The 27,936-nt window shown below is 35.3% G+C and overlaps 2 protein-coding genes across 5 annotated transcripts in view; one reads left to right on the plus strand and one right to left on the minus strand.

Annotated features, from left to right (window-relative positions):
• Positions 1–27,936, plus strand: part of Ror (tyrosine-protein kinase transmembrane receptor Ror) — a 275,303-nt gene that overhangs the window by 36,960 nt on the left and 210,407 nt on the right. The window lies entirely within an intron of this gene.
• Positions 16,164–27,936, minus strand: part of LOC114943353 (uncharacterized) — a 35,627-nt gene continuing 23,854 nt past the window's right edge. The window contains 4 exon segments of the mRNA XM_029318929.2: positions 16,164–19,024; positions 19,026–19,255; positions 19,257–19,961; positions 20,382–20,518. Of these exon segments, the coding sequence (XP_029174762.2) occupies positions 17,428–19,024; positions 19,026–19,255; positions 19,257–19,961; positions 20,382–20,518 (2,669 nt within the window). The 3' untranslated portion in view covers positions 16,164–17,427.

Genomic DNA, 27,936 nt, shown 5'->3' on the forward strand with positions numbered 1-27,936 from the left:
AGCGTTGTTGTATCCCGGTGGAATGCGGGGTCTACGTGGGCGCGCATGTCAGGATAACGAAACCTCCGCATCACGCTAGGAAGCGGCGAAACTTTCTCCCGCAACGACATTAGCACCGTCACGCACACACAACCCTTGATATTCTAATTAAAGCTCTTGAAAACTAGCTGCATTGGTTTATAAGCTATATTTTTTGTTATTGAAGAGATTTGGTAACGGTAATTTCGAAATTAATGAATTGCATAAGACTAGTTCTCGGCATCGACATTTAATGGTGAGATATCGACATTTAAAGAAGCTTGATTTATTTATTGCGATTTAATAAGCTGATCATGTATGATCATTAATTTTCGTCATTTGGACAGATATCTGATGATATTCAAGAATTATCATTGCATCATTATGTAGACATACGCTGACAAAGAGACTGTGACATCATTTTGTATGAATATTGAATGCACATATATTCATTGCAATTATTGATCCCCGTTAACGAGCTGAGTAACGTATGGTTCGTTATCATATAGGGTATAGCATACAATACATATGCATATGATGTGTTACATTTAATCCCACTTCCCTTCAATCGGTGAAATTATATATTCTATTCATCAATGTAATTCCCTTTTAATTATGCTCATTATACAGTAGATGGCGTACTAATTAATTCGGCTTTCGTAATTTTCTGAGATTTTTACATGATCTGGTTGTTCTGATTCGTATATGATGCTTTAAAGTAATATCTAATATTATCGTAAAATTAAAATTTTTGTGATAACATTTCTCGATAATTTTCAAAAAGCATAGAATGTTTGTATAGGAAGTATATAAAAAATATATCGAAAAACATGGAATAAATCACAAATATAGAAAAATTATAAAAATGGATTGGATGTTGTACACTGAAAAAAATTTAGTTAATTCTTATAAGTATTTTTTAATCTTGTCAAATAAATCATTTCTTTGAAACTATAATAATATTTATTTGATATGAAAAATATTTATTTGATATAAAAAAATCTTTTTCAAAACAAATAAATATTTATTTGTTTCAAATAAATGATTCATTTGACAGTATTGAACTAAATATTTGTTAATTTAACGAATTTTTTTCAGTGTACTAATGTAAATAAAATATTATATTTAATTAGCTGTATTAATATAAAAAAACTGTTAATCTCGGCTCAAATTATTGTGTTACAATAAAAATAAAATCTCGACGGCAATCGGAGCCTGTGCGGATGACATGCACAAAATTAATAAATTAAAATGAGATCTCAAGTCAAACTCATTTATTAAATTCTAAACGTTTCGACCCACTTCGGGTCTTCTTCAGTAGCTGCAAAATACAAAGAAACAAAAATAAAAGATAATCGGTACAATCAGAAAATTATAAAACTCGTATACATACAATCCGCAAATAAATTAAATTACTTTAAGAGTTTAACTAGGCTCTGTAATATATAAATATAAATTTAACATATATAAGATAGGCAATAAGAGCCAAATCGCGGATGACAGTACGTTATTCTAAACGAAACTAAATTTTTTCGTTAGAATTAAATACCTGTGCACAAGGCACCAAATTTTTACTTGGACACGGCCAAGATATAAAATTGGAATAATCTCTACAAGAGATTTTTAATTCCATGTATCCCCTATTCCCCCTAAAGAATTAAAGTGCGAGAGAAAAATATAGATCCGAAAGTCGCAGAATCGGGAATCGAACCCGAGACCTTTCGCTTGCCGGGCGACTGCTCTTCCAACTGAGCTATTCAGATCCTTTCGATTCTATACTTTTCTCTGTTATATATATTAATGTTGGTAAATAAACGCCTTTAAGCCAGCGTGTATAAATTAAGAGTTTAACTAGGCTCTGTAATATATAAATATAAATTTAACATATATAAGATAGGCAATAAGAGCCAAATCGCGGATGACAGTGCGTTATTCTAAACGAAACTAAATTTTTTCGTTAGAATTAAATACCTGTGCACAAGGCACCAAATTTTTACTTGGACACGGCCAAGATATAAAATTGGAATAATCTCTACAAGAGATTTTTAATTCCATGTATCCCCTATTCCCCCTAAAGAAATAAAGTGCGAGAGAAAAATATAGATCCGAAAGTCGCAGAATCGGGAATCGAACCCGAGACCTTTCGCTTGCCGGGCGACTGCTCTTCCAACTGAGCTATTCAGATCCTTTCGATTCTATACTTTTCTCTGTTATATATATTAATGTTGGTAAATAAACGCCTTTAAGCCAGCGTGTATAAATTAAGAGTTTAACTAGGCTCTGTAATATATAAATATAAATTTAACATATATAAGATAGGCAATAAGAGCCAAATCGCGGATGACAGTGCGTTATTCTAAACGAAACTAAATTTTTTCGTTAGAATTAAATACCTGTGCACAAGGCACCAAATTTTTACTTGGACACGGCCAAGATATAAAATTGGAATAATCTCTACAAGAGATTTTTAATTCCATGTATCCCCTATTCCCCCTAAAGAAATAAAGTGCGAGAGAAAAATATAGATCCGAAAGTCGCAGAATCGGGAATCGAACCCGAGACCTTTCGCTTGCCGGGCGACTGCTCTTCCAACTGAGCTATTCAGATCCTTTCGATTCTATACTTTTCTCTGTTATATATATTAATGTTGGTAAATAAACGCCTTTAAGCCAGCGTGTATAAATTAAGAGTTTAACTAGGCTCTGTAATATATAAATATAAATTTAACATATATAAGATAGGCAATAAGAGCCAAATCGCGGATGACAGTGCGTTATTCTAAACGAAACTAAATTTTTTCGTTAGAATTAAATACCTGTGCACAAGGCACCAAATTTTTACTTGGACACGGCCAAGATATAAAATTGGAATAATCTCTACAAGAGATTTTTAATTCCATGTATCCCCTATTCCCCCTAAAGAAATAAAGTGCGAGAGAAAAATATAGATCCGAAAGTCGCAGAATCGGGAATCGAACCCGAGACCTTTCGCTTGCCGGGCGACTGCTCTTCCAACTGAGCTATTCAGATCCTTTCGATTCTATACTTTTCTCTGTTATATATATTAATGTTGGTAAATAAACGCCTTTAAGCCAGCGTGTATAAATTAAGAGTTTAACTAGGCTCTGTAATATATAAATATAAATTTAACATATATAAGATAGGCAATAAGAGCCAAATCGCGGATGACAGTGCGTTATTCTAAACGAAACTAAATTTTTTCGTTAGAATTAAATACCTGTGCACAAGGCACCAAATTTTTACTTGGACACGGCCAAGATATAAAATTGGAATAATCTCTACAAGAGATTTTTAATTCCATGTATCCCCTATTCCCCCTAAAGAAAAGAAGAATTTATATCTTGGCCGTGTCCAAGTAAAAATTTGGTGCCTTGTGCACAGGTATTTAATTCTAACGAAAAAATTTAGTTTCGTTTAGAATAACGCACTGTCATCCGCGATTTGGCTCTTATTGCCTATCTTATATATGTTAAATTTATATTTATATATTACAGAGCCTAGTTAAACTCTTAATTTATACACGCTGGCTTAAAGGCGTTTATTTACCAACATTAATATATATAACAGAGAAAAGTATAGAATCGAAAGGATCTGAATAGCTCAGTTGGAAGAGCAGTCGCCCGGCAAGCGAAAGGTCTCGGGTTCGATTCCCGATTCTGCGACTTTCGGATCTATATTTTTCTCTCGCACTTTATTTCTTTAGGGGGAATAGGGGATACATGGAATTAAAAATCTCTTGTAGAGATTATTCCAATTTTATATCTTGGCCGTGTCCAAGTAAAAATTTGGTGCCTTGTGCACAGGTATTTAATTCTAACGAAAAAATTTAGTTTCGTTTAGAATAACGCACTGTCATCCGCGATTTGGCTCTTATTGCCTATCTTATATATGTTAAATTTATATTTATATATTACAGAGCCTAGTTAAACTCTTAATTTATACACGCTGGCTTAAAGGCGTTTATTTACCAACATTAATATATATAACAGAGAAAAGTATAGAATCGAAAGGATCTGAATAGCTCAGTTGGAAGAGCAGTCGCCCGGCAAGCGAAAGGTCTCGGGTTCGATTCCCGATTCTGCGACTTTCGGATCTATATTTTTCTCTCGCACTTTATTTCTTTAGGGGGAATAGGGGATACATGGAATTAAAAATCTCTTGTAGAGATTATTCCAATTTTATATCTTGGCCGTGTCCAAGTAAAAATTTGGTGCCTTGTGCACAGGTATTTAATTCTAACGAAAAAATTTAGTTTCGTTTAGAATAACGCACTGTCATCCGCGATTTGGCTCTTATTGCCTATCTTATATATGTTAAAATTAAATATCATTCTCCTCCCTATTCGAACCGTCCGGCCGTCGGAGTGTCTCCCTAACGGTGACCATCGTCAGGAAGGAAGCAGAGCAGTGACTCCCTTACCAACACTAATCAACATAGTATAAATTAAACGTGTAAGATCCCCAAGAATTATAAATTAAAAACCGGGAAGAACACTCACCCCGACAGCAAAAACAGAGAGAAGACGATGCTACACGTGACACATCACTCTAACGACTGTGCGGTATTCTACCTCGACACAGTCGATACATATATACGCAAAAAAAAACAAATATAAAAATAAAATATGAAAATAAAAATAAAAACAACTAATACTTATCGGCACTCATGTCAAAGGTCTAACGAAAAAATCCGGTTATGTATAATCACAAAGCTAGATTTTGGTAAATTTTTCAATTAACAGATCAAAATTCTCGTTTAATTTGTCGGTGTCGCTATGTAAATTTAAACTATTCTTCTGACGCTTTATGTGGATCATTTCGGATATCAAACGTTTACCTAAAAAAGGCTTTACCTAAAAACGTTTACCTAAAAGGCTCCTCGTCCAAGACTTTTACATCCTCCCAATTAAATTCATGGTTCAATAATCTATGTTCCGATATGACTGATAATTGTGACGCGTTTCTTTTTATGTAAAAAGAAACGCGTATTATCGGCACTCATGTCAAAAGTCTAACGAAAAAATCCGGTTATGTATAATCACAAAGCTAGATTTTGGTAAATTTTTCAATTAACAGATCAAAATTCTCGTTTAATTTGTCGGTGTCGCTATGTAAATTTAAACTATTCTTCTGACGCTTTATGTGGATCATTTCGGATATCAAACGTTTACCTAAAAAAGGCTCCTCGTCCAAGACTTTTACATCCTCCCAATTAAATTCATGGTTCAATAATCTATGTTCCGATATGACTGATAATTGTGACGCGTTTCTTTTTATGTAAAAAGAAACGCGTCACAATTATCAGTCATATCGGAACATAGATTATTGAACCATGAATTTAATTGGGAGGATGTAAAAGTCTTGGACGAGGAGCCTTTTTTAGGTAAACGTTTGATATCCGAAATGATCCACATAAAGCGTCAGAAGAATAGTTTAAATTTACATAGCGACACCGACAAATTAAACGAGAATTTTGATCTGTTAATTGAAAAATTTACCAAAATCTAGCTTTGTGATTATACATAACCGGATTTTTTCGTTAGACCTTTGACATGAGTGCCGATAAGTATTAGTTGTTTTTATTTTTATTTTCATATTTTATTTTTATATTTGTTTTTTTTGCGTATATATGTATCGACTGTGTCGAGGTAGAATACCGCACAGTCGTTAGAGTGATGTGTCACGTGTAGCATCGTCTTCTCTCTGTTTTTGCTGTCGGGGTGAGTGTTCTTCCCGGTTTTTAATTTATAATTCTTGGGGATCTTACACGTTTAATTTATACTATGTTGATTAGTGTTGGTAAGGGAGTCACTGCTCTGCTTCCTTCCTGACGATGGTCACCGTTAGGGAGACACTCCGACGGCCGGACGGTTCGAATAGGGAGGAGAATGATATTTAATTTATTTGCGGATTGTATGTATACGAGTTTTATAATTTTCTGATTGTACCGATTATCTTTTATTTTTGTTTCTTTGTATTTTGCAGCTACTGAAGAAGACCCGAAGTGGGTCGAAACGTTTAGAATTTAATAAATGAGTTTGACTTGAGATCTCATTTTAATTTATTAATTTTGTGCATGTCATCCGCACAGGCTCCGATTGCCGTCGAGATTTTATTTTTAGCTGTATTAAGTTTCACATATTTTTGCTTTAAATTTTGTTTTAAAGGCAGTAAGGTGAACTGTAATATATGCATATAGCTATGTGTGCTTGTAAAATGATCGAGATATTGACGAAGACGAACGATGCGTTCGCGACGCGACACGTCACGTCGTCTTGCACGATTGATTTTTTCAGAGCATCGCAATAAAGCGTCGGACGTGGTGGCGCGTATCGCGTGAGCGAGTCTTTCTCTCTTTTATTCTCACGAAAATGGATTTAATATTTTCGTTTATGGCGTGCAATCGATATAAATGCAAATTAGGGTTCATGATACGGCTCGGTCGAGTGATTCGATTTCTTCTGCGTTCGTTCGCGGAATTAAAGAGAAGAATGAAATCTTATCAAGGCTATTCACGTTTGAACGACGATGAAGATACGAGATTTGAGGAGTCATGCAACATAGTCTTTAATCGGTGGATTAACATTATTCATTGAATTTGTTCGGTATAATCCGCATCAGAAATTGATGGGTCAAATAATATAAATATATCATACATTTCGTGCTCAATAAATATTTAAATTTAAACTTTGATATCTATTTATTTTATGCAAATAATTAGATATTTAATTTTGATAAATAATTAATTTTTAGATTTTGAAGATGCACAATTATATAAATATCAAAATTCAATTTGTATAATAGTAGCAAAGTATAATAAAAATATAAATATTAAATTAAATTAAATTTTATATATAAGTTTCTCTTTTTAATATTTGTGGCGTAATTAAATGCTTTTGTGACAATTAAATTGTGATATGCGTTATCTGAATTTTATGAGTCTTTATATTATCAAATTAAATTTAATTTTATATAAGTTTGCTTTTTTAATATTTGTGGCGTAATTAAACGCTTTTCTGACAATTAAATTGTTATATATTATCTGAATTTTATGAGTCTTTAAATTATCTTTTTATTTTTTTATGAACAGCAATTTCATGAAGTGTAACAGATAATTTTATTTTTTATGAGGTCAATCATTGTGTTAATTTTTAGAATATGATAGTTTTAGCATATGATAGTATCCTTTGTTCTTCTAATTTTCTTACGATCGATACATCCTATGTCAGAGAAGGGTTAATGCTCGCGATATGTTTTTTTGCTTTCAAATATAGCATTTGTGCGAATAGGGAATATCTTCTGTATATGCAGCAATAAACTCTATACTCTATACCATGCAAGAGCTAGAAGAATTTGACAATATTTAGTATGTTATAAATTGTTTTTAATATAATATATCTGCAAATCTTCAAACAAATTGAATATTTTTCTTCTATACTTATTCGTAAACTGTACAAGGTACACGTAGGGGTATATATTTTCTCACATAGATAAAATTGGAAAGAGGAAGTAATTTTTTATTATCAATACGGTTGACGCCGATCGTAAGGGAAAGCGTGTTTCATACATAAATGTGTAGCGCATGAAATAAGCTCTTTTAATCAATCAAACGGATCCCGCCGAGGCTTCAAAAGTAAATACGAAACGGCCATATATACGGCGTCGACGTCGCGTCGACATAAATTTCATGCACTTTCGTTATTTCTCGTCTGAGCAAACATTTCGACGTGCAGTGTGCAACGAACGTGTGCGACGATCTCCGCGTACGGTCAAACGCATCTCCCGGGTGGATTGTATATATTGTATATATATACGAAACCGCGTTTATTCCGCTACAATTACGCGGAGTGCCACACAGGTATCGCGCCAGAGTGGTTTCGCAAAAAGCATTCGCTCAGAGCTCACTTTTCTCTCTCGCGCGCGAGCTCGTAATATTTATGCACGCGCATGTGTTTCAAACGCGCGCTCGTTCGAATTCGGGATTCGTGGGACAGCGTGTGGTCGACACGGATGATAAAAAGATTGAAAAAAGTGTCTCTCGTTTCGGACACCTCCGCGGGGAGTGTTAAACGATGCGCAGCGATGCAGTAACATACGTTGAAAACCAGCCCTTATCGAATCTGAATCTATAGAAATATATATAGCGATCTGTTAAAAGATAAATTTGGAGCCATATATTTCATCGAAGGAAAAATATAATAGCATTGTAATGCGCTTGCTTCACGTTTTATATTATACACTATACATATATTCATAGATCTGATAATAGGATATGCATACATAATATCGTAAATCGATTAAGAGAGTGATATATTGCGAAAAATTTTCTTTAGTATGAATTACTTGTCACAATAAATTGGTAGATATTTTTTTATTATTTTTCTCGTGTCTGTATGTGTGTGGTATAATCTTTTTTTATAAATTTCTTTAATAGTTTTATTTGACTAGCTTTGTTCGATTCGCATCGATGTAGTGTGTCGCTTTAATAATATCGACCGTGTAAGAGTCGCCTTTAAGTCTCCCGGTAATTCTCGCATTTTTTTTTATTCGTACATCTATTTTCTCAGCAAACGCGGCATATGGTGTTCAAACGTTGCGTTGGTCCGATAAATTGGTCGAACAGATTTCTCATACCATTTCCTATAGCCTGAGGAAGAAAAAGTATCAAAATTTTGTTATGATTATGTCATTTTCTTTGGATCGTATAACATGTCACTAAAGGAACAGATTGCTTGTCATATGATCTTTCTGAGAGCTTCTAAAAGTTTCTAAAAGTTCTTTTGTTTTTTATTTTAAAATAAAATTCATATTTTTAATCATTACTTATATATTTTTTGTTTGCAAATATTTAAACAAATTGTTCATGAATTATTTATGCATATATCATCGTTCACTTCGAAATATCCAAAACTCTCATTCTCCGCCCTTATAGTCTTCTAAGAAAATATTTATTTTTGCTTGTATATATTTTTCTTTTGAATTTTCCCTGAATTTTAGTCAACTTTGTCGTCAGAAATTCCACAAATGTTTCGTAACTCTGTATCGCCCGTTACCGTCGTTAGTTTTGCGCGTCGAGCAACGTTCCGCGAAAGCTTATACGTCTCAACACGTTGCACGGTTAATTCCGCAGGAAACTTCGTAACTACCTGGCGAGGGCCGGAAAGTCTAGTTATTGAAGGTGCACGTGCGAACCGTTTAGCCCGTGCACATGCACGTGACGCCGATCTCTCTCTTTCTCTCCCTTAGTCCTGGCAGTGCACTCTCGACGGCCGCGGAAGAGGCCGACCAGCTGTTGCAGCTCGAACCGATCGGAATCTTCTCGGTTATTGTATCAAACGCATAAATCTCGTCTTTATTGCTGTTATATGCTAAGCAGGACGAATCCTCGGGACGGGTTACGACGACGGCCATGGGAACACCGTGCAAGACTAACGCGTCTTGGTATAGATGGATGCGCTTGTTGCATACTAAAGCACAGCATAGGATATGTCAGATACTCCAGGTTTTGCAACTTTGATCCGTTTAGTGATATAACATTATTTTTTTCTGAATAAAAATATGTCAAAATTCAGTTGAACATCTAAGGATTTTTACGAATTAAACTTTGAAACGAATGATCATTTAATAAGACTTGAAATTCCTTAAAGAACCATTTCCTTTAAGTGTGGCATAAATAAGTATTCGAGACACTTATATGTTCCAGAACGTATACATATGCAACTGTGCGTTCGTATACATTATAGGCGCTCCCTCGTCTGTTTCGATGACCGAGATAGTCATCGGTGTGGACTTATTTAATTTGGAGACTGGTTAGCTTCGCGAATTGTTTGCGGAACGATCGTTACCGCTGATTTATACGCTCATTCGTTTTCGCGATGGGGCCCTTCTCCGCGTTAGCGCGCTGTTAGACGCGTGTGCGTGTAAATACGCGTGTCTACATAGGCGCGTGTACGTATATTTAGGCGCAGTTCGCATGGCAGAAATGCCATGAACGCGTTCGCTACCCTGCTTGTTCCCTTGGTCTCCCCCGAGCAACTCTCCTTCCGAGCTAATTTCGTATCGCGACGCTCGATCCTCGGAACGAAAGGGGCGGAGGATCGTTAAAAGTGCTCCGGAAACGGGGATTTCTTTTTCTCGCTTATTAATGAGCGCGAGTAAACCCGTTCTGGCGCGGCGGAAGGACACCCGAAACGTTTTGTCACCGTCGATCGTTAGCTCGACTCAATTTACGCCTGGTCGGGATCTCATACGACATAAATTCGGGTCTGTTTTTATTTCCGACACATTCTTTCGAGACGGGAGAAATTCACTTATGCGTAGCGTCTTTCTTTAGAACTCTAAAAAAATTTTGTTACCTAATATTTAAGAGGAAAAATGTATTACGTAATATATATTTTATTTATTTTTATTTTTTATTATTTTATCGAATTAAAAATATATTATTTACACTTCAATTAAACGATGATTTTTATTTAAAATTTGTGCATTTTTTTTTTTATAAATATATATGTATATCAGAGAAGTGGAAAACATGAAAATCAGATCAATTTGATCTACAATGTATACAAATTTATAAATTAAATTATTTAAAAATTCAAGTGGACGATAACAAATCATTGAGATACATCTTCTAACTTACATCTCAAATGACATTTTGTCGCGAGGTAACTATTTTATAGAGGAAGAGATTAATTGATATTAATGCAAATAGTTTGACTTTGATCCTGGGGCTTCGATCGAAAAACATCTACGCTGCGAAATTGATTTACGGCGTATTAAACCGCGGTGTGTTTCAGGTAATCCATTTATCTCGTACAACACTTGCCGTGCTGCGTGATTTATCGCTTTTGTGGAATGTTACTCGCTGGTGATTATATCAGAATAGTGCGGTTTTATTCATACAGAATATTGCATATTGCATCTTGAGGAGAGGTATTAAAAGCGAGCATAAAAAATGGCATTATTAGTTCAATGTGACTCACTCACGACGTAATGCGCGTCAATTTTTCTTCCTCGCTGAAAAGGGAAATACATTTCCGCAGTAAATACTATCTTTCTCTATTGCATCATCGTGTGCTGAATACAAAAGAGCGATAATTAGCTCTTTCCTTGATAACTCCTCTTGATTCAACATGAAGTGGAACTCCATCGATATCTTTTTAATTCTCTTCGCGTCACTTTCTCGCATTTTTTACCCAATATTCCCTCTTTTTCTTCTTTCATCTTCTAGAGTTTCTCGGACGATAATTTGAGTAAATTTGAGATGCCGAACATTCAAGATGAAAGCTTTGAAAGCCTGATGGAATATTCCTCGCGATCGAATTGCAGCTTTATACATATATTGGCGCCAGGGAATATTTCATATTTCTTGCACATAGAGAAATATTAAAAAGACGGCACGTGCAGTCTGAAACTTATTTATCATTTACTGTAGCTTTATGTATGTGTGTTGCAGCGTACGTAACATATTTCATATTAAATTTAGTCAGAAATGCATCGGCCGAGTTTAATCAGATTTACAACTGCGAGAGATTTTTTTAATGAAAACTTTTTAAATAACTGGTATTTTTAAAGAATTTTATTTAAATTTTATTTAATAAATATGAGCTCTGTTGTTTTTAACAACAGAGATATTTACATCAGGTTTTAAAGGGAAAGTTCTAGATAACTCGTAAATATCTATACATATAAAATTGCATTTTATAGTAACGATACAAATAATCTGATCTTTAATAAATTTTATTTAAAATATTCTGTGTCTCTGTAAAAACAATCCGATATTTATATACAATTTACAGATATTCGATAATAATAACATTTAAATAGGAAATGTTGTTCACAACAAATTAATTTGGATGTAGTTTACTCAGCTTTTCGTATTAATATATATATATATTTTTTTTAATCTTGACTTATTTTCGTTTCGCACTGCGGTATATATAATTCAATTTCCGATAATGTTCAATAAGTGAATCTTTTAAAAGCTTTAAATGGATCTAAATGTCACATTCGCAAAGTTCGTGAAACTTATACTATGGAATATTACTATACCAGTATTTTCTGCTCATTAAGCCGGAATATATAGAGTTTCCTGTCCGAAAAAATTGACAATTCCTCGGTTATCTTGTTTGCCCGATAAAAACGAAATTGTAACACATGATTTTATTGTGTTAGAATCCTATATTTAGAATTCAAAATTTGTTTAACTCACACAACAATATGAATATTCATTGCGCGAATATTCATCATCTTTATCCTAGCGATTATCATGCCGTATTTTTTCTGCCAGATTAAGCATAAACTGTGGAAATGTAAAATAATGTAAACGCTAAGAACACTTTTCATATTCTCATACATTTCAGATTTTTCTTTGTAATATGCAAAGTAACTTTATTTTACTTTTGTTGCTATAAACATTTTCTTTTTTATAAGTAAATATAATAAAACAAAATAGAAAAATACTACAACGATTTGTAAAATAGATAAGTTTTAAATATCAAAATTATATCTATAATAAATACATATATATATATTTTTTCCAATTATTGTATATAAATGTATTTTTACACTTTAAAATTTAATACTAAAATTTGTTTCAGTTAGTTAAAAATATTACTGCATTATTACTATATTATTTTATATATTTTATTGTTCTCATCTTTGATATGCCAATTTATAATATACACACACATATATTTTTTTAAATCAAAATTATATCAATCTGCAATAACAGTCGAGAAAGTTTATTTCGTTCGTTTCTTGCGTATAAAAAGCTTCGTTATTTTTAAATCTAAAAAGTTCGGCAATAAGACTTGGTTATGACGAGAACGTAATTGTGGAAACGCACAAAATATAATGGAACTTAGGTGAAATTTCTGCATGGGGTAAAGTATCCGCACCATTCAAGTTAAAGGCTTGTGAAACTTTTAGAAGTGCATAATGTAAAGCGACGGTGAAACAGTGAAGGGGACGGAGACGATTCACGGATTCTTGCGAAAGCTTTCGCGAGTTCGAGGGATGTTTGAAATTTTTTTTCGGGCGAAACTTATGCCGATCGCGGCCTTGACATTTTCTCCTCCGCGAAGTTTTGGAGAGCAGTAGGTGTGCCGTACCGAGATCTTTGTCACGTCATTTTATCGAAAACTGTAATATATTACATTATTCGACGAACTTTTATTATCTATTATTTTTTTCACATATTTATCTTAACAGAATTATTACATATTATCATATGTTATTGAATGTATTATACATATTATTATATTTTTGAAGCGAGTTTTCTTCGCACCTTAAATACTTCTTGTTAGAGAGTAGCTTTGTAAATTTGCATATTAGTTGGAACGTAATGCAGTATTTTGTAATTTGTAAATTGAACGCGAACAGAAGAGCGACAGTTCTTCCGCATAATTAATTAAGTAGCATGCGTTAGTGGGAATTATGTTACTTTGGATTATTATGCTTATCATCTCGCATGAGAAGCGCGAGACGGTTCCGCCGAGCGGAGTGAAAATTCTTGATGACATTTGCAAATGAAATCAGACTATTACGGTACTGTCTCTTCCATCTTGTTCCGCGCTATTTCCACGAAGACAATGCGACGTTACTTCCGGCCTGTCCGCATTCCGCAGTTATCTTGCAGACAGATGACAGCGATATTGCTGCTGCCTCGCGATTAATCTGCATACTCGTCTCGGTAACGATTTGTTCGTCTGAACAATGTCAGAGATATGAAGTTGTTGGAATCCAAGCGAAATCTTATTAAATTGGCTTTTGTGATATGGCAGGATATTCTATATTAAATGTATACTGAAAAAAGATTTGTTAACTTGACTGAATCTTTCAATTAAATATTATTTTGCTAATTGAACAAATACAAATATTTAAATTAAATATAACATTTAAATCTAACAAAATGTATATTTGACTTAAATACTAAATATTATGTTTAATCAACAAACTAGTAATTTAGTTGAAAAGTTTAGTCAAGTTAAACAAATTTCTTTTCAGTATATAAAAAATATTTAACAATAATTAAGAAGCTTTGAATATAAAAGAGGGTGTAATATATAGATATATAAAAATTTGAGACGTTAAATTTGATGATTTTCTTAAAAAAAATATATAAAAATTTTGAATGTGTTTTGAAATTGATTTGAAACGATACATATATGATACATGCATTTTTATTAGTTACATGTATAGAAATTCAAAACATTTAAAATAATGATATAATTCATTAATTTGAACGATTAATTATATGAATTAAAGATAATAAACGGAAATATATTCCTATTATCTTTTCTCTAGTACATTTTAAGATACTAAGATAACGATTTGACATTATTACTTTTATTCTGCATTTTGAAATAATTTAGTTGTAATTACTTTGCGCGTCCGCGTGTTACGAATAATCGATCCGGATTAACGAATTCCTTGACACACATATATAACATTAAGACAATCTTAGAGACCTCTATTATAATCTCTATATTCGTCGTAGCACGAAGTCTGTTTCGCCCTTGATAAGATGAACCTCTCACGTATCTCGTGTTGGATGCCGGGAGCACGTCTCGCAGTGACATTTGCAAATGATGTTAGACCGTATTAGCGTATACCATCTTCCATTTACGTGGCACTTTGAGAGAAAGAGGGACTGAGAGAGGGACCGAGTTTTGTTCTCGCTCTTTGTGTGCGGTTTCGTATAGCCGAGTGCGGGGAGCCGAACTGAGTCGAGTCGCTTCTAAACTAGTTTCAAGTTAATCGGTGACGGCGTTACCATTATAGTGTAGGGTTGCGAGAGAGGACCAGAGACCTCCTGGAAAGATGGTCTAGCGGATGGGTCGCGGGAAAAGGGATGATTTGCATTTTAATTGCACCTGCAATCTTCCTTGCTGCCCTCATCGTTGGCACTCGTACACGACCCAACCGACTCTTCCCACAGTTTCTCGCAAAAGGATTCGCTCGCTCGAGAGAGAGAGAAATGACGTAGACATTTTTTTATTTAAATTCGCTGCTGCTATTCGCGACTCTCACGGACGTCTACCACGGACGTTCGCGATAATTAAATGAGTTGATACTTCCGCATGTTCGTAAGTGCGCCAAATATATCGCCAGATGTTACAGTATGGATTGAAGAAATGTAGGATAAGTGCTCGTAATGTCAGAAAATATTATTCTTGTACATCTGTTGCTGAAATTTTGCAGTACACGCATATGAATATACTGAAGAAATATTTTTTATATTTAAAAGACTTCTTTATTTTGATTTAAAGTGGAGTTATTAAACAATTTTGAGAAACATATATGAAAATTAATAATTTTAAAAAATAAAAAATCATAAAAATTTATAAATTTTAGAATAATTCTAAAAGATTATAGTTATGCGTGCGTGTGTGTGTGTGTACAGAGAATTAAATTTATGACGAATATAACAATTATATGTATGTTTGTTAAAGATGCAAAAATAAAATCAAATCGAATATATAAATAAGAATTTTAAAAATTCATTCGCGTGATGATTATTTGAAAATATAGGACGATGATTATCTTATTTATATTGAATCTTAATTACGTTTTTCTGAAGTTTCGTAAAATCTGAAAGGCATAATGGTATCTCCCGTTTCTCGTATCTTTCTCTCTTCATTTTCGTGTGTAATTGAACGACGAATAACAAGACGGAGAAGTTTTCGCGAAGAGATAATCACAAACTTTACCGGTCAGTTTCTCTTGTATCTTTTGGGCCGTTAATAAATTTCATGCAACCGAATAATCAATGATTTGCAGGGACGTAAGCAAGGAATATTACTTAATAGTCGTTGGGGGATATATAGAATAATAATTTCAAATACAAAATCCATGTTGTATTTTAGAATGGAAAGTATAAAAGTACAATGCATAACACATGCATTTAAAATAAAACTTAATAAAAGTTTAGCTCTTTCTAAGAGCGTGTGTTGAGATATACGTAAAATTTCATAGATATTACAAACTACTTTAAAAACATAAAATGTCTCTATATAAATTAATTATCAAAATATACAAATATTGTGTGTTACATACTAATTCAATGCGACACGCAATTATTTTTATATATACACTTTTTTTATTATTTCAACATTATTATTTTAAAAGTTAGTTTGTCTATAAATGCATGGAATACTCATTGCCAGAATATTGCTAATTGTTTTTTTTTTAATATTATATATAATTATATAAATTAAGACATTGACAAACCGCATGACTATAATGAATGACTAGAAATGTTATTTCGTATACAATTCAATTTTACAGTTTATACAATAATAATACATTTATAACTAATAATTAATGCACAACAATTAGAGAGCAAACGATAATTAAATAATAATAATTTTCTAAAATAGAGATTAATCTTAAATCGTACACATTTTTTGCGACAAATAAAATTAATAGACTCTCGTATAAAGCACATTAACATAAAAATATAAAAAAAAAATTTTATTTAATATTTTGAATATATTTCAGACTTTTATGTTTAAGAAATTTAATCGTAGAATTATCGCTGTTAGAGAGAGCTACATATATAATTCGAGAACTCGTACCATTATTCGCACGCGTGTTTAGGACAAGCTTACGCTCGCTAACCCCAGCAAATTTACCTTAAGAGAAGATGCAGGGTTGCCTTCATGGTCTCTTGGCAGAACTAGTTTAGATACAACTGTCACCCCGGCGACAGTACTGCCGCCACAGTACTACCGCTGTCTGTGCTTGTTTTACGACCTGGCTACGATAGCGGTATCTCCTTACACCAGTGGGAGGTTGAAGTCTTCCTTCCTGAATTCATTCCGCGACCCATCAGCATTTCCCTTTGGTATTTGTCCTCCGAATTATTCAGTCGACCCAGCCCTCTGCCGGTCGAGGACCAGAAAGTAGCAAGAACCTCCCGTTGTTGACAGAAATTGCAGCTGTCTTAAATAAATAAGGATCAACGCATTCGGTCCGCAGTGATAGCTTCTCGTTTTAATATTTCGCGAAATGCGTACGAAATCAAAATATCGAAAGACATTCAGGTAAAATTTGAGTAGGTCAGTCTACGCATCTGTCGCATTAAATTCTCGAGTAATATATGAAGTAATATAATATAGTTTCATCTAAATTATTTATACTAATATTTATAGTATTTTTAAATATCTATTTATATATTACTCTATAATTTTTTTAAGCATAATGATTAATTTTATGCGAGCGAAATTAATCACAAAATTAATGATAATGTTTGAATAACAATTAATGCTAATTGTAGAATTATTGACATTTGGCTTTTAATATCGAAATTAATCAGCGTTTCATACTTTGCACTTTGTATCTGCTTCTCTATAGTTTCATCCCTGAATGAGATGTAATAACTGCGATTAAATGCAGCCGTTTCCCCAGCACGCGCACCATGGCACATTACCACTACTAGTACTAGTCTTGCGAGGTTTCACACTGGCAATTTCCCGACTACTGACCGAGTTCGTCCTTTCACGCTCTAAATTCGGCGCGGCGCCATCCGTTTTCTCCTTGGACGCGTCCACACTTCCGCTCCTCGATGTCTTCAAGGACGTTTGAGACGGTCGTCTCTTAGGATTAATATAGGTGGATATCCGTCGGTTCTGATCCTTGCGCGGCGAATCTTGTCCCGAGGACGACGATCTGCTCTCATTCTTGTCCTCTTGCGCGTCAGACATGGTCGTCGTGCTCAATTTTCTCGGTTTCTTTCGCGTCAATTTTCCCGGCGAATCGAGCGTATCCGTCGACGTGGCGCTACTCTGCTTCTTCAGTCTTCTCTGTGCCGCTGGCGATAGCGGTCTTTGATCCTTGACTAGAATCTTATCCCTCTTCGCGATCTTCTTCCGTCTCTCTTCGCCTGGCGAATTTGGTGCGCTGATCGTTTCCTCGTCCTCGTGATGCGAGTCACCGTCGAGCGACGTTTGCGTTTGCGCCGGCACTTTCGTCGCGACGTTGTCGTAGTACAACATTTCGCCTCTTCTCGGATAAAATTGACCTCGCGGTATAAACGGAACGTTTTGGTATAAATTCTGACTTTGAAGATATCGATTTGCGTTCAATCTCCTTAGAGTCGTCAGATCGTACGGAGTCGCGGACGGTATCAAAGTGCAAGGACTTGGTTTCTCGAAGGAAGTCACTTGGATGTCCTGCTTGCCGCTCATCAGTTGATCGCCGGGTATCAGCAATCGATTCTGATCCGGCAAATGCGTAGTTCGAAACTTCTCGTTGAAGTGAACCCCTCGACCGTAAGCCGGCGGATATTGATAAGCGAAGCCATCGTCATTTACTTGAATAGAGAGTGGCTTGGTGGTAGAAGGAGGTTTCGGCTCTACTTGATAGCTGGGACAGATCTTGTCTAAGTTTCTCAGAAAGGGATTCCTGAAGAGACGGTAGTCTATCGAGGGTAAGTTGGGAACCTCCGGCGTCTCCGGGCTCGGTGTTTGCTCGACTCGTGGTACTTTCAATGTCACATTTAGATGACTCTTGTACGGTTTATCGGAATTGTTTGTCATATTGTCCAGAGCATTGTCGCTTTTTGTAAACATCTGAGATTCGATGTGATTTAATTTTAATTGTTGCTCTATACTCTGAGAATCGCTTGAAAGATCTTGACACGATACCGATTTCGTCAATTGAGCGCTTCTGTTGTCCGCGATCAAGAAATTATCGGTGCTCAGGAATGTCTTCGAATCATTTTTAGTCTCATCCTCGCAAGGTATCGCGCCGTTTACATAAATATCTGCCGAACCTTTTTGCGCGAAAGGATTGGTCCTGGAAATGATTGTAGAAGCTGTTTTGCCGCTGCTCGAGCTGGTTCCGGTTCCAAAATGACTTATACTCGCGGTCGGCGATTCTTCCTCTTGTTTTTTCAATTTGAAAGACAGCGGTGCGAAAAAATGTTTCGGTTTTTCGGGCACCGTAGACGCTACAATAGTAGTTTCTTCCATATCTTGATTTAATTCGCGAATTTGGCATATCTTTTTCTCCGTTCATCATTGCTTGCATTTTATCGGTAAAATTCGCGGTGACGTTCCAAATGTTCTTGCCCAGCGTTTCTTCAGAACTTGAAAGCTGCGTTCGCGAATCTTGAATAGCTGACATGGGTTGGAATTTTGCGGGTTGCCTCGTACTTACATTCCTTCTCCTCGACAAGCTAAAAGCATCGGAGGATGTCGAATTTTCCAATGAAAGGAATCATTTTCTGATGTTCCGAGTGTGAATCCGATTTTCCCATCATTTGCATCCTTGTTACCGACGCGATAGGAGCGACGCTCGTGCCTGTATAAATCGGCAGCTGTTTTTGAGGAACCACGTCGTTCTGCCAACCGACGGGCGGAACGTGAATTTGAGGTAACATTGGATCAGCCACCCGATCCAGATCGGCATTCAGGCCGACCGGCGGGATCAATGGATCAGACTGTAATCCCGAGCAAGGCGAAACCAATAAGGCGGACGTATCCGCGGCCAGCATTAAATCGACCGTACTCGGACCGAACTCGAACGGGCACTCGGTGTAATAACTGGTTCCGCTAAAACTACTCGTTGGTTCGTACGTGGCCGGATAAAACGGGATGTTATCGTGAAGTTGCCGGGGGCCGAGGATCGACGGGGGTGGGTGTCGAGTGGCCTCGTTCCTCTGGCCCTCGTCCGACGGGGTCGTATCCTTTCTCTCCTTATCCCTCTTTGGTTCTTCCTCTTCGTCGACGACCGACAGATCGTCGAACTCCACGTGAAGCCGATGCAGACTACTGCTCATCTTCTCGGAAGAGATCTTTTGATTCTCCACGTTTTCTAACTGCTCCTCCTGGTTAAAATCGTCGGCCGTCTTCTCGTTATCCTCGTCCTCGTCGCCGGAAAAGTCCGACTGCGGGCCGTCATCCTCCTCGGAGCGATCCTGCAATTTTAACGCAATTTTCGACATATTCTTATTTCTTTTATCGTACCGATTATTTTATTTGTGATAATAGGTTTTTATTTCAATTAAAAATTATGTACACTGAAAAACAATTATTAAATTCATAAATATTTATTTCAATACTACCTAATAAATCATTTATTTCGGACAAATAAAATATTTATCTGTTTTGAAAAAGATTTTCTTATATCAAATAAATATTTTTTACATCAAATCAATATTATTAGTTTCAAATAAATTATTTATAAGGCAGTATTGAAATAAATATTTATTCGAATTTAATAAAATTTTTCAGTACAACATTTTTTGAAAAACGTAAAAAGATGAGATTTTTTTGTTAGAGATTCATCATCGCACTTTTCTATTAATACGCAATTAAAAAATTGATAGTCCACCCACCTCGTACTCTTCGCTTTCGTCGTGATTTTTCTGTCTCTTCAGAATTTCCTCGAGCTTGTCGTATTCATCCCTGAGGCTCCATATTTCCCTACGTAGTTGCTCGTTTTCCCTGCGCAGCTTCTTGATATCGTTTTGACCTGGAATCAAAGTGGAATGACAGACTAGAATGTTTCGATGCAACATCAAAGACCGCCGAGTAAGATACTCTCTTATATAGAGGAGTTAGGCCGACATCCCGCTAGATTCGTTTCGCAATTTTTCTTACGGAAATCACTTAATCACCGTCCAGCAAAGGCCCGCAACGTGCGGCTGCTCGCAATACGCGTTGCATCTATCAGAACGATCGATCATTGGTCAACGCGGGAACAATCTCTGCTTGAGGAGCCAGCCTCCTCTCTAACCCTGCGCCCTTTCGTGCGTCAAGAAGTCGGTGATAAATCACCAGAGCTGGGCCTTCCAATTACTTAACTTTGCGGAGAGAGAGAGAGAGAGAAAGAGAGACGAATAAACCTCGCTGTCTGCGCATATAACGCGTTAAATCTTTTCTAGAGAAAGTGCGCCTATCGCGATACAAGCGCTCAATACCCTTCCAGCGAAAGCGCTTTGTGTGTATAGTGTATAGGCACAGATAGGAATAGAAAGATAAAAATAGAGAAAGGCCATTAATTTTTTCGCCGTAGGAAAAAGAGATTGAAAAATAGAGACAAATGTTTTATGTTAAACATAAAATTTAATTTAATTTTATGGATTACGCTTATTACGCTCGTATTTTGAATTTTATATGCGTATTACTTTAGATATATTAGGCGGAAATTATATAGATCTTACTTTTAGATTTTTCAATACTCCATTTCCTTTATGCATTATACGCGAGTATCTATATAAAATTATTCAGATCGGATGACGTATGCGGATGCAAGGACTATTGTTGGAAACTAAGTCGATCGGTTCTTCTTTTTAGCGTTAGTCATCTTCAATCCATCTAGATGCGAGTTAAGTTAAGTATCTCATCAGTCATCGGTGCCTCCTTCCACTTCGATGATTAATGGGTTTATGTTCGAAACATGTTTTCTCAGCGCTTGAACTGCGACCCGATCGCGAAAGTTTTCAGATAATCCAGGGATATATACCGTTACAAGCTTTTTATTATCTATTGTATAATGTATATGCATGATATATCCTTGTTCTTTTTTCATATTCGATTAGCTAATGTTTTAAACATTAGTTGCAGAGAAAAAAAATATAGTGAATATTAAACAGAAGGAAAAAAATTAAAATTAAAATCTCATTTTTTTTCTACATAAATAATTATATAAAATATCATTAATATATTATTTTTTATTTACAACACGACTAATTTTGCCTTTATGCATAACTTTATGGCGTTATAAAAAGATTAATTTGTTTATAACAAATTATTGTATAATTGTACATAAATATATTTTTTGGATTATCATATGCATAAAATTAACGACGATTATAAATGAAAGACTGTTTTGTAAAAGCTTAGGCCATTTTTTAAATCAATTTTTTCATGACGCGAAATATTTTGCACAGTTTATTGGTTTTTTTACGGTTATACACGTATAAAACTCGCACATTCGTGATAACAGTTCTCTTAAGCCTAGAGGGTAAGTGCGCATGTACACGTTACAAGAAAAGCCATGTGGTAAATCAGGATTTAAACCTGGCTTACCAATCTAAAATTTAAATAAATTAAATCCTTCCGGAGGTTCATAAATTCGGGTTTTTTCCTGTGGCTATTTCAATGCTATTAAAACTTGGGCCATTTATCTTGTACGTTTGAAAACGATATTTGTTCGAATATATACCAGAATCGACTATTGATCTGTTTTTATTCGAGTCGATGATGCAATATGTATGTATAAAAACTCTATCCGATGTACGATTCGAACGTATTAATTTCACTATTTGGCTTATATATCATTTACATATGTTTTCTAGCAATTTTTTACATAAAAAGAAATTTATTCATTGTCAACACTTATTATTTCGCATCAATCAAGATATGTTTTCTTTAATGCACAATATTAGATTTTTTCTAAATAAAGCTTTGTATGAAAGAAAGCAAAACATCTTTGTCATTATTCTATTTCGAAAACTTTCGCTGAGGAAAAGTTAATCACGTATACATATATGTCAAAAAAAAATCTGCTTCTAAAATATACATATATTTATAATATAAGAATCTTTTGTAAAAATGCGCAGTTCGGAAAAGTAATAATAAAGTTACAATTGGTTGTGTTTGAAACAGATTTACCGGCACGCATGACATTTACGAGCGGTATATAAAAAGAACGAATATTGTATGACTTATATACTAAATTTTACATCAAAATAACACGGTATTTTTTTTATTCAGATAAGTTAGTTCGCCAGCGGGAATACACGTGGGTATATTTTTAGCTGCGTGCACAGAATATCCTTCAATCAAGCTGAATATTTGCAAACAACGACAAAATATAACTCACTAAAAATGTTTTCGTTGGCGAGTGATGCCCATTTATTTTCGACAACTGGATAATTGTAATAGATTGTAAGGGTGAAGAAGGATATACTTTTAAGTATAAATTTTTATCGTTATTCGAACATCAGTTATGATGTGTTATTCTAATTTTTACATCAGATTTATATATACATATATGCGGAGGTAAAAAAATTATACTTTTTTAAATGAAAGAAAGATATGAGAATTTTTTGAAATTTATTGAATTATTTTTTTAAATTTTCAATAATGTTGCATTTTGTTTTTGATATGTGGTCGTTTTGTGATTTTCGTAATATATATAAATATACCTATAGGGAGTCATATACCTATTTAATAGATATTAATAAATCAGAATATCTTTTAGCATCGAAAAAAGATAACGTTTTAAAATTTGACTTTTCACTTTTAATCTATTGACTCGTGCCTTCCTTCATTAATATTCTATTATAAATGGGAATATCTTTTCACGCGTATAGTTTATCATCTTTTTACGTCATATCATTTTCCTCGAGATATGATTTATTCTTTGCTCGTGAGGAGAGAGATAAAAGTTGTAATTATTCCTGCTCAAACGTACACGTACCGGAAATGTTTAATCACTCGGTATGCTGTGTTGATGTCGTGTTATTCCTTATTTTCGTTGCCCGGGAATCCTCTATGTCTTTAAAAATAGCTACGAACCAGTAATTCTCACGCAGGATCGGCATTAATTATCCTGACAGTTAAAAAAGAACGAATCGTCCTTCTCGTTCGAGTGTTTGCATCGCCTTTAGAAAAGCAAAGGTACATACACAACGATGTACTTATACATACGTACATTCACATACACATAGATTCGTGGGTTTTCGAGAAAAAAAGCGAGAAAAAGAAGGAAAAATTGCATGGAGACGGAAAAGAGAGCGGGCCTTCGCGTTTTTCGTCGACTTCGTTGGTCTTCCTTCGTTTGCTGTAGGCGTTTTCACCGCGAAGGTGATCAAAGCAGCTGCGAAATACATATTTGGTTTCACCAACTCTCTGTTCCTATCAGCAGGCCAGAATTTCTTCTGGCTCTTTGAAACGTGGAAATTGCGTCCCAGCCGACGAGAGCGTGTGCAAACGAACTCGGAGAAAATATTTCGGAGGTTCGCTTTTCACTCTTGGTACCGTCTTTCTGTGTTACTTTGAAGCGAGGCGATCTTCGCGAATACGAGGAATCCGCGCGATCGCGTAGACGTCCGATTGATCTCGCAGAAAATTTCGCACACTTATTTACACATCACGATTTGATGATATGATCGAGTCTGCTAACGAGTTGATGAGATGCAAATGATATATAATGCCTTGTTTGAATCTTGCATTTCATGCAGTTTCATAATGAAATATACATTTTGCATAATTATGAAATATATGATATGAAAGAAAGAATTTTTTTTAAGGTATTGTCACGCCATATCAGATGTTTAATGAAGAGCAAAAGTAACGATAATTAATTATACACATTTCGTACCTACTAAATTACAGGAATTTCCTTTACCCGATTTAACGCAGAATTGAATTATATTTAGCGAAATAATTATCGCGTTTATATTCCTCGCAGGAATAAAAGTGTGACATCTCGATGATTCACAGTCGACGATAAACGAACGGCGGTAGCTCGAGTGTTAATTCGTACCGCTGACAGTAAACCAGAATGGCCGCTAAAACGTTTGTCAAGTGAGGGGAACGTTGTAGGGTCGCAAAATAAAGCACATTATTCTGTAATTTTCGCGACAATTATTTCGCTATACGGATATCTCTAAATTGCTGCGACAAATCTGTTTTTTTGTGGAATAGAAAATAGTTATACATACAGGGTTTGTCCGGAAAGTAATGCGTCGCATTTTTTTGTGACGCGACTATACATCGCAGAGCGATGGGACCGGTTGGGGAGGAAGGGGGGTACCCTTAGCTTTCCAACGGTAGGTCGCTCAATTATTTCCATGCGCTTGGAGGGTTAGGACGGCTTATTCTGTGAACCTCTGCTTAGTGGTCGAGTCGAACTTGTGATGGAAAGAACGATAGAGCAACGCTATGCGATAAAGTTTTGCGTGAAGCTGGACAAGACGCCGCTGGAAACTTTTGAAATGCTCAAGAAAGTTTTCGGGGACGATTGCCTTTCCAAATCGCAGTCAAACAGATGGCACAAGATGTTTAGAGAAGGTCGGAAGGAGGTCGCCGACGAGGCCCGCGCAGGACGCCCGTCAACATCGCGAACGGACGACAATGTGACTCGTGTGCGCCAATTATTGAATTCAGACCGTCGAATGAATGTTCGCTTAATGTCGGAATTATTGAACTTGCCGAAAACGATTGTTCACGAGATTGTATCGGAAGATTCTTCATGGAAACTCCATCACGACAACGCGCCGGCTCACACCGCCTTTGTTATTACGGCCTACCTGACCCGGATCGGTGTGGCAACGGTGCCGCAGCCGCCCTACAGTCCCGACTTGGCCCCGGCGGACTTTTTTTTATTTCCTCGGCTGAAAAGGGAGCTCAAAGGACAACAGCTCGAGTCGGTTGACAACGTACAAGCTACTTCGACGGCCTCCCTGAACAGCATCCCAGTCAAGGAGTTCCAGAAATCTTATGACGCATGGAAATCGCGTTGGCAAAAATGTATTGACGCAGAAGGGTCATACTTCGAACAATTTTAAGTTGTTTTACCTATGCGATCAATAAATTCTTTTTTAAAAAAATGCAACGCATTACTTTCCGGACAAACCCTGTATATTTTTTCAATAAAATTACATTTCGTATTTTTACTTATATGTGTGAGCTGCATAAATTAAGCTGCATAAATTTTAAATTTTATGCTATCTATCTGCACGAGGATTTAATATTGTTATATTATATTTATATTGTTATATTATGCTAAAAATGCGGAGAAAATTTTTTTTATTAAGAAAGTTGGACGCGGTGAGATTTGTAATATTTAATACGAGAATCTTCTTTTTTTTTTGATCATTTCATAATTTTGTATTTTGAGATGTATATTTTGCCTTAATATAATTTTTCGACGTCATTCTACGCCGAAGGGCCGTTCAGGCCTTCAAACGTCAGAGTGAAGACCGTGTCGAGACCAAGTAATCTAGATCGACGGCTCGTCGCGTCAACTAACACTTCATTTAAGGTTCGCAAGCTCATAGTTACGGAGCGCGGTCCTTCTGGATATAATCGAACGTGACACGGTCGTCCATCCGTCGGCTGCCAGAACGCGCCCGAATTAGATCACGCCAATATCCCATGTAAATTATCGCTAACAGACCGCTACCGTAATACCAAGAGGGCCGAATACTTCTCGCGGGCAAGCTCGGCGGCCATATGGAAAGTTACCAAGTCATGGTTTATTTCTATGAAACAAAAATCGCTGGCTGATACTTCTTTTCTATTTTTTTAACGAGAGAACGCTTTATTTTTTCCTTTTTTCTAATAGTCAATAAATTGTTTTAAACATTAATTCAATTTATTAAATTTTTAAATATATGTTGCAATTAACGCGTGAAATAATTCTTGTTATTTATATGTATGTATGTGCAAATCTCTTAAGAAAATAAATATTGCATATCTTCTATATTTAGCTGAGAAAATTAGATTTAGTATTATAATAGTTTTATTAAAAGTATTTAATTCTTATTTATTGAATAATTCGATAACTATTTTAGTTTCATCACTAAAATTAAAATAAAGACTATTCTTTTTAATATATAAAAATTATCGAGCAGTTTTGAAGCACTCTATACATATAATAGGGCACAATTTTTTTTCTTTATGAAACATAGCAGCACTACAAAAGTATGATTGCGAGAAAAAACTCGAAATATGTCTATTCTCAATCGATTCTAATTAACCCGTTGTAGTCCTTTATCTTCCATCATGTTAAAATCGGTGGAACCGGCCGAGATCAGGTCGATCGATCTTTCTTTTTAAAGGGAATACATTAATATCCGATGGTTGCGCCGATGGTAGAACCACCTCATAAATATCTGACCCTTTCGGTCTCTTTTTTCTCTCTTCTCTCGAGATTCAATCTGTCGCTTCGCGAGAGGTGTTAAGAACCGATCTAACGAAGGCGTGCATCAAAAACACGGGGGCTCTCATTTTCAAGAATTGCTTTCTGAGATCGTATATATGCAAACAGAGATTGGAACAAAATATGATACCCTTAAGCTCATTTATTCTCGACGGCGACTAATTCTTTTAAAAAAGAAATGAAAAAGATTAGAATATATTTATAATAATTAAATATATGTACATATATTTAATTATTATAATTTATTATTACATTATATGGTACATGAAAAATAAGGACAAAAATTATACCAGTTGTTCTCTATCAGTATCACAAGTATTATTATATACATATATTCTTCAAAAATCTTTTTCTTCCTTTTAGATAAATTTTCTTGGACGATAATTAATTTCTGTATATTAAAAAGAAATTAAGTTTGTATTCCTAAGATTCTACAGTTATTTTAAAAATTATAAAATTTTTTTGTTTGCGTGTTAGAAATATCAGGATCTTTTTTTTATACGTCATGTTTAACACTTTCATTCGAACAACTTCTAGATTCTGGATCTCATGAGTTTATAACTAAATGCAGTGTTGTATATGCAAGACTATCGCCACAGGGCAGCCGTACCATTGACAGAATGACGAACGTTCTAGGTAGTTGCCGGTTACGCCGAGGGCTCGTAAATCAGGAGATATTTTCCATTTCGATGTCCAGCGAGACGTTACTTTTTTTTCACTTTTTCCTTTTCCTTTTTATTTCAATTTTTTTATTTATTTATTTTTTGTACAAACATAACGTCATCACTATGGCGAAGCGCGCGAAAACCGCATGTTGAAAGCAACGTTGTGAGCGAGCTGCGAAGTGACGTTCGCGCGTCACCCTCACGTTGATGGAATTGTTTTTTTTTTCTGGCTGTGTATGTCACGGCTTATCAGTGAACTACTCCCCCGGGGTTAATCAAACACATGTGGGCAGGTCGAGATAGCGCGCATGCGGACGCGACGGATGAAAG

This window comes from Nylanderia fulva, unplaced genomic scaffold, assembly GCF_048542155.1.
Source record: "Nylanderia fulva isolate GAGA-0341 unplaced genomic scaffold, ASM4854215v1 Scaffold33, whole genome shotgun sequence".
Taxonomy (NCBI): domain Eukaryota; kingdom Metazoa; phylum Arthropoda; class Insecta; order Hymenoptera; family Formicidae; genus Nylanderia; species Nylanderia fulva.